Source organism: Lampetra fluviatilis, chromosome 67 (genome assembly GCF_964198595.1).
Source record: "Lampetra fluviatilis chromosome 67, kcLamFluv1.1, whole genome shotgun sequence".
NCBI lineage: Eukaryota > Metazoa > Chordata > Hyperoartia > Petromyzontiformes > Petromyzontidae > Lampetra > Lampetra fluviatilis.
In genome coordinates, this window is record NC_136341.1 from 1,964,022 (window position 1) to 1,979,175 (window position 15,154).

Genomic DNA, 15,154 nt, shown 5'->3' on the forward strand with positions numbered 1-15,154 from the left:
ACCACTACTACTGCCACAACTACCGCAAACACTACAGCCACCACCACAACCACCACCGCTACCACTGCCACCACAACCACTACCGCCACCACTACAGCCACCACCACAACCACCACCACCGCCACCACCGAGACCACGACTGCCACCACTACTACAGCCACCACCACAACCACCACCACTACCACTGCCACCACAACCACTACCGCTGCCACCGCCGCCGCCACCACCGCCACCACCGCTACCACCGCGACCACCACTGCCACCACCACCCACCACTACCGCCACCATTACAGCCACCACCACTACCGCCACCACTACCGCCACCACTACCGCCACCACTACCGCCACCACCACTCACACTACCACCGCCGCCACCACCACCACCGCCACCACCGCGACCACCACTGCCACCACCACCGCCACCATTACAGCCACCACCACTACCGCCACCACCGCCACCACCACTCACACTACCACCGCCACCACCACCGCCGCCGCCACCACCAAATCTCCGCAGGCCTCGTTAAATATTTCAGCGCAATTGGTTCAGTTTTCGTTACACTTAAGTGGATGTTGTTCTCTTCTCTCGTTCATTTGTGTCTCTTGAAATTAGACATCCCTCACCCCCCCCCCCCCCCCCATTCTCATGCCATGAAGTAGGTCTATCGCCTGAAACGTCACCCATCGTCCACCACTCTGCCTCTCTCTGTCCACGTGCCATGAAGTAGGTCCATTACCTTGAAACGTCGCCCTGTGGACAAAGAACTCCCGTGTAGCGTCAGCAGCAGCGTCGCGGTGGCTAGGAGATGTTGACTACCTCGCCTGGTACACAGGCGGTCGTGGGTTCGATCCCGACCCTGACGCTTGCTGTATATTTGGAGGCTGCGTGTCTCTCTCCCTCATCATCATCACCACGGTGGCTAGGAGATGTTAACTACCTCGCCTGGTCTACAGGAGGTCGTGGGTTCGATCCCGACCCTGACGCCTGCTGCTGTACATTTGGAGTCTGCGTCTCTCCCCCTCTCTCATCATCATCATCATCACGGTGGCTAGGAGATGTTAACTACCTCGCCTGGTCTGCAGGAGGTCGTGGGTTCGATCCCGACTCTGACGACGCCTGCTGCTGTATATTTGGAGTCTGCGTCTCTCTCATCATCAGCACGGTGGCTAGGAGATGTTAACTACCTCGCCTGGTATGCAAGAGGTCGTGGGTTCGATCCCGACCCTGACGACGCCTGCTACTGTATACTTGGAGTCTGCGTCTCTCTCCCGGTGGTGGTCGCGTGGATTTTTCTCCGGGTCCTGCCGGTTTTTCCCGTTCCACATTTAGAATCAACGTCGCCACGCGTTTGGAGTATCGCCTGCTGCTATAAATTTCCACGCGACGACGACGACGACGATGACGACAGCCACTTGGTTGAGCTATCAAATTGCGATAGCTACATCGCATCTCAGCGGGTCTCACTACCCGGTAAATGAAACATTGTTTATAGGCAACAGACGGAATGACGCAAGTGCTGTTAGCGTACCTGTCAACCCGAACGGTTTGCCCCCGTGTTCTTGTACGGGGAAATTTAGTTTTCAGGGGCATGCGGCGTGACGGCCGTTTCAATACGTGGCAACAAATAAAATTGCGTCTGTTTGTGTTTCTCCCTTGTGATGGGACTTTTCAGGATGAACGTTGAGATGTATGAGGGCCACGGGGTGAACAATACGATCTGAATTGGTCTGTAATAAGGTAGGGCACAGATAAGGGGTAGACAGGTTTGTGTTAACGGCACACGAGGGGGTGGGTGGCCAGCACCACGCCCGGCCGCCTTTGTCTCTCCCCCAGTGGCGATGTTTACCACACACACCGCACCAGGTACTCATTTGAGGCTGAGTTGACCTAGTGGGGAGGCCTAGGACCGGTTCAAATAATCGCTGTCATTGATGGAGTTGTGGTGGTGGTGTTTGTGGTGGTGGTGGTGTTGGTGTTTGTGGTGGTGGTGTTGGTGGTGGTGTTGGTGGTGTTGGTGGTGGTGTTTGTGGTGGTGGTGGTGTTTGTGTTGGTGGTGTTTGTGGTGGTGTTTGTGGTGGTGGTGTTTGTGGTGGTGGTGTTGGTGATGGTGTTGGTGATGGTGTTGGTGATGTTGGTGGTCGTGTTGTTGTTTGTGGTGGTGGTGGTGCTTGTGGTGGTGCCGTTGGTGGTGGCGGTTCCCGCACCTCTGATCAGCGCGGTCGGCTACGTACGGTGTGAAAAAAGTTGAATGTACACACAGAGACCCAGACTCAACACTGCACCACAGACTCAACACTGCACCATAGACTCAACACTGCACCACAGACACACACTGCACCACAGACTCAGACTCAACACTGCCCATAGACTCAACACTGAACCATAGACTCAACACTGCACCACAGACTCAACACTGCACCATAGACTCAACACTGCACCACAGACACACACTGCACCACAGACTCAGACTCAACACTGCCCATAGACTCAACACTGCACCATAGACTCAACACTGCACCATAGACTCAACACTGCACCATAGACTCAACACTGCACCATAGACTCAACACTGCACCAGACTCAGCACTGCACCATAGACTCCACACTGCACCATAGACTCACACTGCACCATAGACTCAACACTGCACCAGACTCAGCACTGCACCATAGACTCAACACTGAACCATAGACTCAACACTGCACCAAAAACTCAACACTGCACCATAGACTCACACTGCACCATAGACTCAACACTGCACCACAGACTCAACACTGCACCACAGACTCAACACTGCACAATAGACTCAACACTGCACCATAGACTCACACTGCACCATAGACTCAACACTGCACCATAGACTCACACTGCACCATAGACTCAACACTGCACCATAGACTCAACACTGCACCATAGACTCACACTGCACAATAGACTCAACACTGCACCATAGACTCAACACTGCCCATAGATTCAACACTGCACCACAAACTCAACACTGCACCATAGACTCAACACTGCACCATAGACTCAACACTGCACCATAGACTCACACTGCACCATAGACTCAACACTGCACCATAGACTCAACACTGCCCATAGATTCAACACTGCACCACAAACTCAACACTGCACCATAGACTCAACACTGCACCATAGACTCAGCACTGCACCATAGACTCAGCACTGCACCATAGACTCAACACTGCACCATAGACTCAACACTGCCCATAGTATTTACTATTACAATTACTATGACAATAGTAATGTTAATAGTACTAGTATAATGATGAACTAGTTCACGACAATACTAGCTCATCATAATAGTAATATAAACATGACTATTATGATGATGATGATGAAGAATGATCGCTCCGGAAACCACACATCCGTGACACACCGGTCCTTGCGGAAACCCGTACCGTCAATGTCTTCATCCTCCTCTTCATCACCATCACCACCATCACCACCATCACCACCATCACCACCATCCTCCCCGTGGCCCCAGCGTCTCCCGGCGCGTCTCAGCGCCGCCTCGTCTGCGTCGACCTCCGCCTCCAGTGCTCGAACCAGCAGCCGGGGAGGCCTCAGGGTGGAGTAGGCCAGTTCCACCTGGGCCCAGGCTCGCTCGGCTCCACCATCATCATCACCACCGCCACCACCATCACCACCGGCTCCTCCACCATCACCATCACCACCGCCATCGTCACCCCCATCACCGCCGCCATCACCAACGCCGCAGTCCATGCCGTGGGCACGCAGCTGAGTCCCGACGGCGTTGAGTGCTTGGTGAAAGACGGCCATGGCGTCACGGTCCGGGCGATTCTGTTTAGGATTGGTGGGTGGGTGGTTTGGTTGGGTTGGGTTGTGGGTGGGTGAGGTGGGTGGGTGGGTTGGGTGAGGTGGGTGGGGTGGGATGGTGGGTGGGTGAGGTGGGTGGGTTGGGTTTTGGGTGGGTGAGGTGGGTGGGTGGGTGAGATTTTGGATGGGTGAGGTGGGTGGGTGGTTTGAGTGGGTAGGGTTGTGGGTGGGTGAGGTGAGGTGGGTGGGTTGGGAAGGGATGGCGGGTGGGTGAGGTGGGTGGGGTAGGAGGGTGAGGTGGGTGGGTTGGGGTGGGATGGTGGGTGGGTGGGTTGGGTGGGTGGTTTGGGTGGGTTGGGTGGGTGAGGTGGGAAGGGATGGTGGGTGGGTGAGGTGAGTGGTTTAGGGTGGGTGGGTGAGGTGGGTGGGGTAGGAGGGTGAGGTGGGTGGGGTGGGATGGTGGGTGGGTGGGTTGGGTTTTGGGTGGGTGGAAAGAGACAGACAGAGAGGTTAATTCACCGCTTTCAATGTGCATTGCGTCCAACCGAGTGGTTCCTTTTAGAGGCAACACTTCAATCTGTAACACCGTAACACAACCGGGGCAACTGCCCCGTCACCAGACACAACCTCGGGTGGTGACCACCCAGCTAACTACGCTATACTGAGGGGTTACCACTACGAAGGGTCGGGCCCTCTCACTCGGTTCTCCGACTACGTGGTTCTTCGTAGGACGAAGAGCTTCCAGCTTATAGAGTGAGGGAAATAAGTATAACTCGTAAAAACAAAGTTTTTCACTATAAATCCTTTATATTATATGCGTGGCGGCTAGAGTCCTCTCGTCCTCTGGCTTGAGATGGCTGCCACCTATGGGTCAGATGATTGCATTGCACCATTAAGCAATTGGCAATTACATATAATATTTTTGTCCTAAAAAGTGTAAAATTTAGGAAAAAAATTTACACGAACATTAATAGTCACGCACAACGAGTCCGTGTGGAAAATGTCAGCTCGATTGGATCACGGGAAGTGGGTTAAAAAACGACCGAAAGATTTGCACGGTCCTAAGCAAGCAAGCAAGCGAACTTAATATAAAGGATATAAAAAGTATTTGATCCCCTGCTGATTGTGTACGTTTGCCCACTGACAAAGAAATGATCAGTCTACAATTTTAATGGTGGGTTTATTTGAACAGTGAGAGACAGAATAACAGCAACAAAATCCAGAAAAACGCGTGTCAAAAATGTTATAAATTGATTTGCATTTTAATGAGGGAATTAAGTATTTGAGCCCCTCTCAATCAGAAAGATTTCTGGCTCCCAGGCGTCTTTTATACAGGTAACGAGCTGAGATTAGGAGCACACTCTTAAAGGGAGTGCTCCTAATCTCAGCTTGTTACCTGTACAAAAGACACCTGTTCACAGAAGCAATCAATCAATCAGATTCCAAACTCTCCACCATGGCCAAGACCAAAGAGCTCTCCAAGGATGTCAGGGACAAGATTGTAGACCTTCACAAGGCTGGGATGGGCTACAAGACCATCGCCAAGCAGGTGGTGAGAAGGTGACAACAGTTGGTGCGAATATTCGCAAATGGAAGAAACACAAAAGAACTGTCAATCTCCCTCGGCCTGGGGCTCCATGCAAGATCTCACCTCGCGGAGTTGCAATGATCGTGAGAACGGTGAGGAATCAGCCCAGAACTACACGGGAGGATCTTGTCAATGATCTCAAGGCAGCTGGGACCATAGTCACCAGGAAAACAGTTGGCAACACACTACCCCGTGAAGGACTGAAATCCTGCAGCGCCCGCAAGGTCCCCCTTGCTCAAGAAAGCACATGTACATGCCCGTCTGAAGTTTGCCAATGAACATCTGAATGATTCAAAGGACAACTGGTTGAAAGTGTTGTGGTCAGATGAGACCAAAATGGAGCTCTTTGGCATCAACTCAACTCGCCGTGTTTGGAGGAGGAGGAATGCTGCCTATGACCCAAAGAACACCATCCCTACCGTCAAACATGGAGGTGGAAACATTATGCTTTGGGGGTGTTTTTCTGCTAAGGGGACAGGACAACTTCACCGCATCAAAGGGACGATGGACGGGGCCATGAACCGTCAACTCTTGGGTGAGAACATCCTTCCCTCAGCCAGGGCATTGAAAATGGATCGTGGATGGGTATTCCATCATGACAATGACCCAAGACACACGGCCAAGGCAACAAAGGAGTGGCTCAAGAAGAAGCACATTAAGGTCCTGGAGTGGCCTAGCCAGTCTCCAGACCTTAATCCCGTAGAAAATCTGTGGAGGGAGCTGAAGGTTCGAGTTGCCAAACGTCAGCCTCGAAACCTTAATGACTTGGAGAAGATCTGCAAAGAGGAGTGGTGGGACAAAATCCCTCCTGAGATGTGTGCAAACCTGGTGGCCAACTCCAAGAAACGTCTGACCTCTGTGATTGCCAACAAGGGGTTTGCCACCAAGTACTGAGTCATGTTTTGCAGAGGGGGTCAAATACTTATTTCCCTCATTAAAATGCAAATCAATTTATAACTTAATTCTAGATTTGAAGCTTTCGTGACTGCAAGGAATCATCTTCTTAGGTTTTTTCGGTAAAGTCACGTAGGTAAAACATCAAAATGAATGAAAATAAAATAAAATCAAAAATCACGACGTTTCGGAGGCAAGTGATGATGCAGCTAATCTGGCTGTGACGGTCCCACCTGATGACGGAGACTTGTGTTGCCTCCGAAACGTCGTGATTTTTGATTTTATTTTATTTTCATTCATTTTGATGTTTTACCTAGGTGACTTTACCGAAAAAACCTAAGAAGATAATTTATAACTTTTTTGACATTCGTTTTCCTGGATTTTGTTGTTGTTAATCTGTCTCTCACTGTTCAAATAAACCTACAATTAAAATTATAGGCCGATCGTTTCTTTGTCAGTGGGCAAACGTACACAATCAGCAGGGGATCAAATACTTTTTTCCCTCACTGTATAGTCAATTGTGTATATATATTCATTCTAGATTTGAAGTTTTCGTGACTGCAAGGACCCATACTCATTGGTTCTTTCGGTAAAGTCACGTAGGCAAAAAAATATAAATATAAATAAATAAAATCACGACGTTTCGATTGCAACACAAGCAATCATCATCAGGTGTGACAACCACAGCAATACCCTGGAGTCTATTATTTGGTTCTTTCGGTTAAGTCACGTCTAAAGATAAAATAATAAATTAAATTAAATAATAGAATACGACGTTTCGATTGCAACACAAGCAATCATCATCAGGTATAATGAAATAGCGACATAAAATCTAACCAGAAAACTATAGACAGACATATTAGCAGACAGATATCACCAAGATACATAGCGAGAGCAACACAGGTAACAGAGAGGGGTGATCGTCTCTGTGTGGTGGCCTTAAATAGACAGAGGGGGGGGCGGAGGCAGAGAGAGGGAGGGGGGTTAGAGAAAAAATTAGCATATCAATGAGTGGACAACAAAACGTGGTGCTGCGAATGCGATGGCACGGCAAGCAAGCCTGAACATCAGGAGAAGGACACACTAAAATTAAATAACCTAGTAAAATATCGAAATGTAATGTAATACAACACAGAGGGTCGGTCAACACACAATTAACGCATAGCCTGGTTGATTACGTATTTCAAAGATTGCTAAGTTAAAATTTAAGTGTGAACATTCCAAAGAGAGGACACAGGCAGAGAGAACAAGTCGTCAGAGAGAGAGAAACATTTATTATTTTATCTTTAGACGTGACTTAACCGAAAGAACCAAATAATAATTCCTGCAGTCACGAAAGTTCTAAAATTAAGATTGAACCCTGGAGTCTACAAACTAAGTTGCATCTGTGGCGATTGTTACATTGGGGAAACAAAACGTCATGTCTCTGACCGCAGAACTAATTCCTCTGCCGTTGCTGATCATTGCTACAACGCTGTGGGCTCTCGTGATATTGTTTTCTCCGAGACCAAAGTGCTCTGCAAGCCGTCTGGCTACCATCAAAGAGTTGTTCATGAAGCCATCCAGATATATAAACATAAGCATAACTTCAACCCAGAGGATGGATACAAATTGAGCAATCATTGGAAAGATGTTATTGACTGGGTAACATTTAACAGTTCATAGTTTCGATTGAAAGCTTTCGTGACTGCAGGGATTCATCTTCTTGGTTCTTTCGGTAAAGTCACGTAGAAGGGAAGTAATAAAATAATAAAAATAAAACATAATATTATATTATTTTATTATGTTTTATTTTTATTAAGTAAGTATTTTTATTATTAAGTAATAAAATAATCAAAATAAAACATAATGTTATTTTATTATGTTTTATTTTTATTATTTTATTACTTCCCTTCTACGTGACTTTACCGAAAGAACCAAGAAGATGAGTTCATAGTTGTTCCATCTTATTTGCCGGGTACTGGTCTATTTCACCGAGTTAATTACATCCTCAGCGTTCAGCAGCGTGGCTATTTGGTTGCGAGTGCCATCATCTGGTTTGGCGGCAATCGTTGTAGATGCGTAGCTCTCCCCCCCCCGCCACCGCATCATGTTACTTACAGCCCCCCACCACTTACCCCCCACCCTGCCCAGCATAAACCCCTTGACTCCGGCATCTCTGCCACTTCAGTAAAATTATATATGTGTATTGTTCGGTCTATATAGTTAGGATGATATATTTCGGTTTAAAGCTTTCGTGACTGCAGGGATTCATCTTCTTGGTTCTTTCGGTAAAGTCATGTCGAAGGGAAATAATAAAATAATAATAATAAAACATAATAAGATAATTCTCACGACGTTTCGCCCACAACGCAAGCAGCCGTCCTCAGGTGAAGAACAGGTCTGTCGGGAAGACAGCGTCTGAATGAACACCACCAAGCTTGGCATATGAGAAAAGACAGCGTCTGAATGAACACCACCAGGCTTGGAGCGTCTTGTTAAGCTGGGTTGGAGGGGGAAGAGCGCCTTGACAAAATAATTTGCATATCAAGAGGAATTTAGCATATTTATGGGAAATGCAGAACCCACGACCTCCTGTATACCAGGCGAGGTAGTCAACATCTCCTAGCCACCGTGATGATGATTATGAGAGAGACGCAGACTCCAAATATACAGCAGCAGCAGCAGGCATCGTCAGGGTCGGGATCGAACCAATGACCTCCTGTACACCAGGCGAGGTAGATAACATCTCCTAGCCACCGTGGTGATGATGATGAGAGCCAGAGAACAGGCAAACTCCAAATGTACAGCAGCAGGCATTATCAGGGGTCAGGATCGAACCCACGACCTCCTGTAGACCAGGCGAGGTAGTTAACATCTCCTAGCCACCGTGATGATGATGAGAGAGAGAGACACGCAAACTCCAAATATACAGCAGCAGCAGCAGCAGGCGTCGTCAGGGTCGGGATCGAACCCACGACCTCCTGTATACCAGGCGAGGTAGTCAACATCTCCTAGCCACCGTGATGATGATGAGAGAGACGCAGACTCCAAATATACAACAGCAGGCATTGTCAGGGTCAGGATCGAACCCACGACCTCCTGTAGACCAGCCGGGGTTAGTGACGCCTAAACCAAAACTATTCTTAGTTCAACAGGTTAGGGCCACGTTACGACATCTCAACAAAGTGGCACATGGTCACGTGCAAATTCACAGCAGCGGACGAACACAGTGCTCATGAACGCGTGATACGTTCATTCTAAATGTGGAGGGGGGGAAAACCGGGAGGACCCGGGGAAAAATCCACGCGACCACGGGGAGAGAGAGAGAGATGCAGGCCAGAGGTCGCAACCGGGTACCCGATACCCGTACCCGATACCCGGCTACCCGTACCCGGCCGGGTACGGGTGCGGGTACCCGTTTGCGACCCTGGTGCGGCCGGGTACGGGTACGGGTAAGGAATAAAAACCCGTTTGCGATCTCTGACGCAGGCTCCCAATATACAGCAGGCGTCAAGGTCGGGTATCGAACCCACGACCTCTTGTATACTGGGCAAGGTAGTTAACATCTGCCAGCCACCGCAGCGCCCCAAGTAGGTCACGGGGAAATGGATTGTTCTCCCTCCAGGGGAGACATCGGTGATGGGGAGAGTGAGTGAGCGAGTGAGCGAGTGGGCGAGTGAGTGGGTGAGTGGGTGGGTAGGCGAGTGGGTGAGCGGGCAGGCGAGCTGGTGAGTGGGTGAGCGAGCGAGCGAGTGGGCGAGTGAGCAAGCGGGTGAGTGGGCGAGCGGGTGAGTGGGCGAGCGGGTGAGTGGGCAAGCGAGTGAGAGGGCGAGCGGGTGAGTGAACAAGTAGGTGAGTGAGTGGGTGAGCGAGCGAGTGGGTGAGTGAGCGAGCGGGTGAGTGGGCGAGTGGGTGAGTGGGCGAGCGGGTGAGTAAGTAGGTGAGTGAGTAGGTCAGTGCGTGAGTGGGTGGGTGGGCGAGTGGGCGAGTGAGTGGGCGAGTGAGTGGGTAAGTGAGCGAGTAGGAGAATAGGTGGGTGGGTAGGGTGAGTGGGTGGGTGAGTGGGTAAGTGAGCGAGTAGGAGAATAGGTGGGTGGGGTGAGTGGGTAAGTGAGCGAGTAGGCGAGTTGGTGAGTGAGTAAATGGGTGAGCGAGTCGGTGAGTGAGCGAGTTGGTGGGCGAGTGAGTAGATGAGTGGATGAGCGAGTGGGCGAGTGAGCGATTTGGCGAGTGGGTGCGCGAATGGGTGCGTGACTGAGCGACTGAGCGAGTGAGCGACTGAGCGAATGAGCGAGCGAGTTGGTGGGCGAGTGAGTAGATGAGTGGATGAGCGAGTGGGCGAGTGAGCGATTTGGCGAGTGGGTGCGCGAATGGGTGCGTGACTGAGCGACTGAGCGACTGAGCGAGTGAGCGACTGAGCGAGTGAGCGAGCGAGTTGGTGGGCGAGTGAGTAGATGAGTGAATGAGCGAGTGGGCGAGTGAGCGATTAGGTGAGTGGGTGAGCGAATGGGTGAGCGAATGGGTGCGTGACTGAGCGACTGAGCGAGTGAGCGATTTGGTGAGTGGGTGCGCGAATGGGTGCGTGACTGAGCGACTGAGCGAGTGAGCGAGCGAGTTGGTGGGCGAGTGAGTGGATGAGTGAGTGAGCGATTAGGTGAGTGGGTGCGCGAATGGGTGCGTGACTGAGCGAGTGAGCGAGTGAGCGAGCGAGATACCTAATGAATGAGCGCCTACGGTAATGACAGCAGGTGCTGCCATGCTCGAAAGGATACGCAGGAGGGCTGTGGTACCGGGAAACCAAACGTGTTAACGCAACATTCTTCCCTGGCTGTCATTTTAATGAGCAGGACCACAGAGGGGTAAGCGCGCGTGTGTGTGTGTGTGTGCGTGTGTCTGCACGTGTGTGTGTCAGTGCCTGTGTGCGTGTGTGCCTGCGCGAGTGTGTGTCTGCGTGTGCGTGTCTGCGTGTGTGCGTGCATGTGTCTGCGCGCGCGTGTATGTGTGTGCATGTGTCTGCGCGTGTATGTGTGTGCATGTGTGTGCACGTGTATGTGTGTGCATGTGTGTGTGTGTATGTGCATGTGTCTGCGTGTGTGTGTCAGCGCCTGTGTGCGTGTGTCAGCGCCTGTGTGCGTGTGTGTGCATGTGTCTGCACGCGTGTGCGTGCATGTGTGTGTGTGTCTGCGTTGCGCGTGTGTGCATGCATGTGTCTGCGCGCGTGTGCGTGTGTGTGCGTGTGTGTGCGTGTGTGTGCGTGTGTGTGCGTGTGTGTGCGTGTGTGTGCGTGTGTGTGCATGTGTCTCGCGCGTGTGTTCACCGGTTAAGAAACATTCAGCCTGGCCTGCCTACGATTCATCCTGGGTCTAACCAGCAGGCTGGATTGTGTGAGGAGCTCACAAATCCTTGAAAGATCTGGACTAAGTCCCATCGGTGAGCTCCTCCGGCAGGCAAGGCTGCGTTGGCTGGGTCATGTAGCCCGCATGCCCAGCCACCGCATGCCTCAACAGCTTTTGTTCGGCTGGATAGAGGGGGCTAAACGGGCGCGGCACAGGCTAGAGAAGAGATGGAGTGATGTGGTACAGGAGGACTTGGAGCTGAGTGGACTTGCTGATGACCGGTACCAGCGGTGTCAAGATCGGCCTCTGTGGAGGAGGCTCGTGAAGGACTCTACTGGGCAGTTGGAGGCAGTCGCCCTCCAACAACAACGGAGGGCGGAGGAGCGACGCTCACAACAACGAGCGGAGCGCCGGGTAGCTAAAGCACAGCAAGTTGGCACAGTAGGGGGCACAGGTGGTGCATCAGCCAGTCATCTCGGTCATCTCGGTCAGTCGACCCGTGGCACCCCCCGTGACCTCCTGCCAGCGGGTGTTCGACACTTCACGTGGCCTCAACGTGCACATGGCCTGGCATTGGTGATGAGCCTGGACCAACGGCCTTCGTTGGGGGCGTGGTGGTGGTGGTGTAGCGGTTCTATTGCACCGGTGACGAATGAACCCTAACCGGTCCTGGGCCTCCCCTAGGTCGCCTCAGCCTCAAATGTGTACCTGGTGCGGTGGCGTGTAGCCACCATCGCCACTGGGGAGACAAAGGCGGCCGGGCGTGGTGCTGGCCACCCACCCCCTCGTGTGCCACAGTGCCGGCACTCATAGGCGCCCGCTAACAGCACTTGCCCCACCACAGCCTCTGTGAAGACGATACGGTGGATCCTGGTCTTTGGTGGTGGTGGTGGTGAGCGTGGTGGTGGGGGTGGTGAGCGTGGTGGTGGTGAGCGTGGTGGTGGTGATGGTGGTGAGCGTGGTGGTGGTGAGCGTGGTGGTGGTGGTCGTGAGCGTGGTGGTGGTGGTGGTGAGCGTGGTGGTGTCGGTGGCGGTGGTGTCGGTGGTGGAGAGCGTGGTGGTGGTGGAGAGCGTGGTGGTGATGGAGAGCGTGGTGGTGGTGAGCGTGGTGGTGGTGGTGAGCGTGGTGGTGAGCGTGGTGGTGGTAAGGGTGGTGAGCGTGGTGGTGGTGAGCGTGGTGGTGGTGAGCGTGGTGGTGGTGAGCGTGGTGGTCGTGGCTGCGGTGGTGGTGGCGGTGGTGAGTGTGGTGGTGGTGGCGGTGGTGAGTGTGGTGGTGGTGGCGGTGGTGAGCGTGGTGGTGGTGAGCGTAGCAGTGGTGAGCGTGGCGGTGGTGAGCGTAGTGGTGGTGGTGGTGGCTGCGGTGGTGGTGGCAGTGGTGAGCGTGGTGGTGGTGAGCGTGGCGGTGGTGAGCGTGGCGGTGGTGAGCGTAGTGGTGGTGGTGGTGGCTGCGGTGGTGGTGGTGAGCGTGGTGGTGGCGGTGTCGGTAGCGGTACCGTTGCGTGTGGTCCTCCGCTGGCACCGGCGCTGACCGCTGGCACCGGCGTCCCCGAGAGAAGCCGAATTCGTCCGACCAGATCCTGGAGGTGCTGTCGGGAGAGCGACAGGCGAGTGGAAAACGCCTGCGCAGAGGACACACACAGAGACAGAGAACCCAGTGTCACCTCTAACATGCTGTTGGGGTACACTCACTCGCTCGCTCACCTACACACACACACACTCACTGGCTCGCACACACACACACACTCACTGGCTCGCTCACCTACACACACACACACTCACTGGCTCGCACACACACACACACTCACTCGCTCGCTCACCTACACACACACACACTCACTGGCTCGCACACACACACACACTCACTGGCTCGCACACACACACTCACTGGCTCGCTCACCTACACACACACACACTCACTGGCTCGCACACACACACACACTCACTCGCTCGCTCACCTACACACACACACACTCACTGGCTCGCACACACACACACACTCACTGGCTCGCACACACACACACACTCACTGGCTCGCACACACACACACACTCACTGGCTCGCACACACACACACACTCACTGGCTCGCCCACACACACACACTCACTGGCTCGCCCACACACACACCCACACACTCGCTCGCACACACACACACACTCACTGACTCGCACACACACACACACTCACTGGCTCGCACACACACACACACTCACTGGCTCGCACACACACACACACTCACTGGCTCGCCCACACACACACACTCACTGGCTCGCACACACACACACACTCACTGGCTCGCACACACACACACACTCACTGACTCGCACACACACACACACTCACTGGCTCGCACACACACACACACTCACTGGCTCGCACACACACACACACTCACTGGCTCGCACACACACACACACTCACTGGCTCGCACACACACACACACTCACTGGCTCGCACACACACACACACTCACTGACTCGCACACACACACACACTCACTGGCTCGCCCACACACACACACTCACTGGCTCGCCCACACACACACACTCACTGGCTCGCCCACACACACACACTCACTGGCTCGCCCACACACACACACTCACTGGCTCGCACACACACACACACTCACTGGCTCGCACACACACACACACTCACTGGCTCGCACACACACACACACTCACTGGCTCGCACACACACACACACTCACTGGCTCGCCCACACACACACACTCACTGGCTCGCACACCCACACACTCACTGGCTCGCCCACACACACACACTCACTGGCTCGCACACACACACACACTCACTGGCTCGCACACCCACACACTGGCTCGCCCACACACACACACTCACTGGCTCGCCCACACACACACACACACACACTCGCTCGCAAACCCACACACTCACTGGCTCGCCCACACACACACACTCACTGGCTCGCCCACACACACACACTCACTGGCTCGCCCACACACACACACTCACTGGCTCGCCCACACACACACACTCACTGGCTCGCACACCCACACACACTCACTGGCTCGCCCACACACACACACTCACTGGCTCGCACACACACACCCACACACTCACTGGCTCGCACACACACACACACTCACTGGCTCGCCCACACACACACACTCACTGGCTCGCACACACACACACACTCACTGGCTCGCACACACACACACACTCACTGGCTCGCCCACACACACACACTCACTGGCTCGCCCACACACACACACACACACTCACTGGCTCACACACACACACACACTCACTGGCTCGCACACACACACACACTCACTGGCTCGCACACCCACACACTCACTCGTACATCCACACACTTACTCACTTGCACACCCACACACTCATTTAACCACTCACTCACACACAAAGACAAAGAGCCCCTGTACAGCTTGAATAGACTGTAGGGACAAGTGCTGTTAGCGAGCACCTATGAAGGCTACCGGCACTGTGGCACACGAGGGGGTGGGTGGCCAACACCACGCCGCCCGGCCGCCTTTGTCTCCCCAGTGGCGATGTTTACACAT

The 15,154-nt window shown here is 53.1% G+C and overlaps 1 protein-coding gene across 1 annotated transcript in view; it reads right to left on the reverse strand.

Annotated features, from left to right (window-relative positions):
- Positions 1 to 3,480: 3,480 nt before the first annotated feature.
- The window catches only part of LOC144952342 (uncharacterized), a 13,950-nt gene continuing 2,276 nt past the window's right edge, over positions 3,481 to 15,154 (reverse strand). Inside the window, exons 3-5 of the mRNA XM_078882718.1 lie at positions 13,094 to 13,219; positions 3,543 to 3,824; positions 3,481 to 3,510 (exon numbers count right to left, since the gene is read on the reverse strand). Of these exons, the coding sequence (XP_078738844.1) occupies positions 3,481 to 3,510; positions 3,543 to 3,824; positions 13,094 to 13,219 (438 nt within the window). The remainder of the gene's footprint in view (positions 3,511 to 3,542; positions 3,825 to 13,093; positions 13,220 to 15,154) is intronic.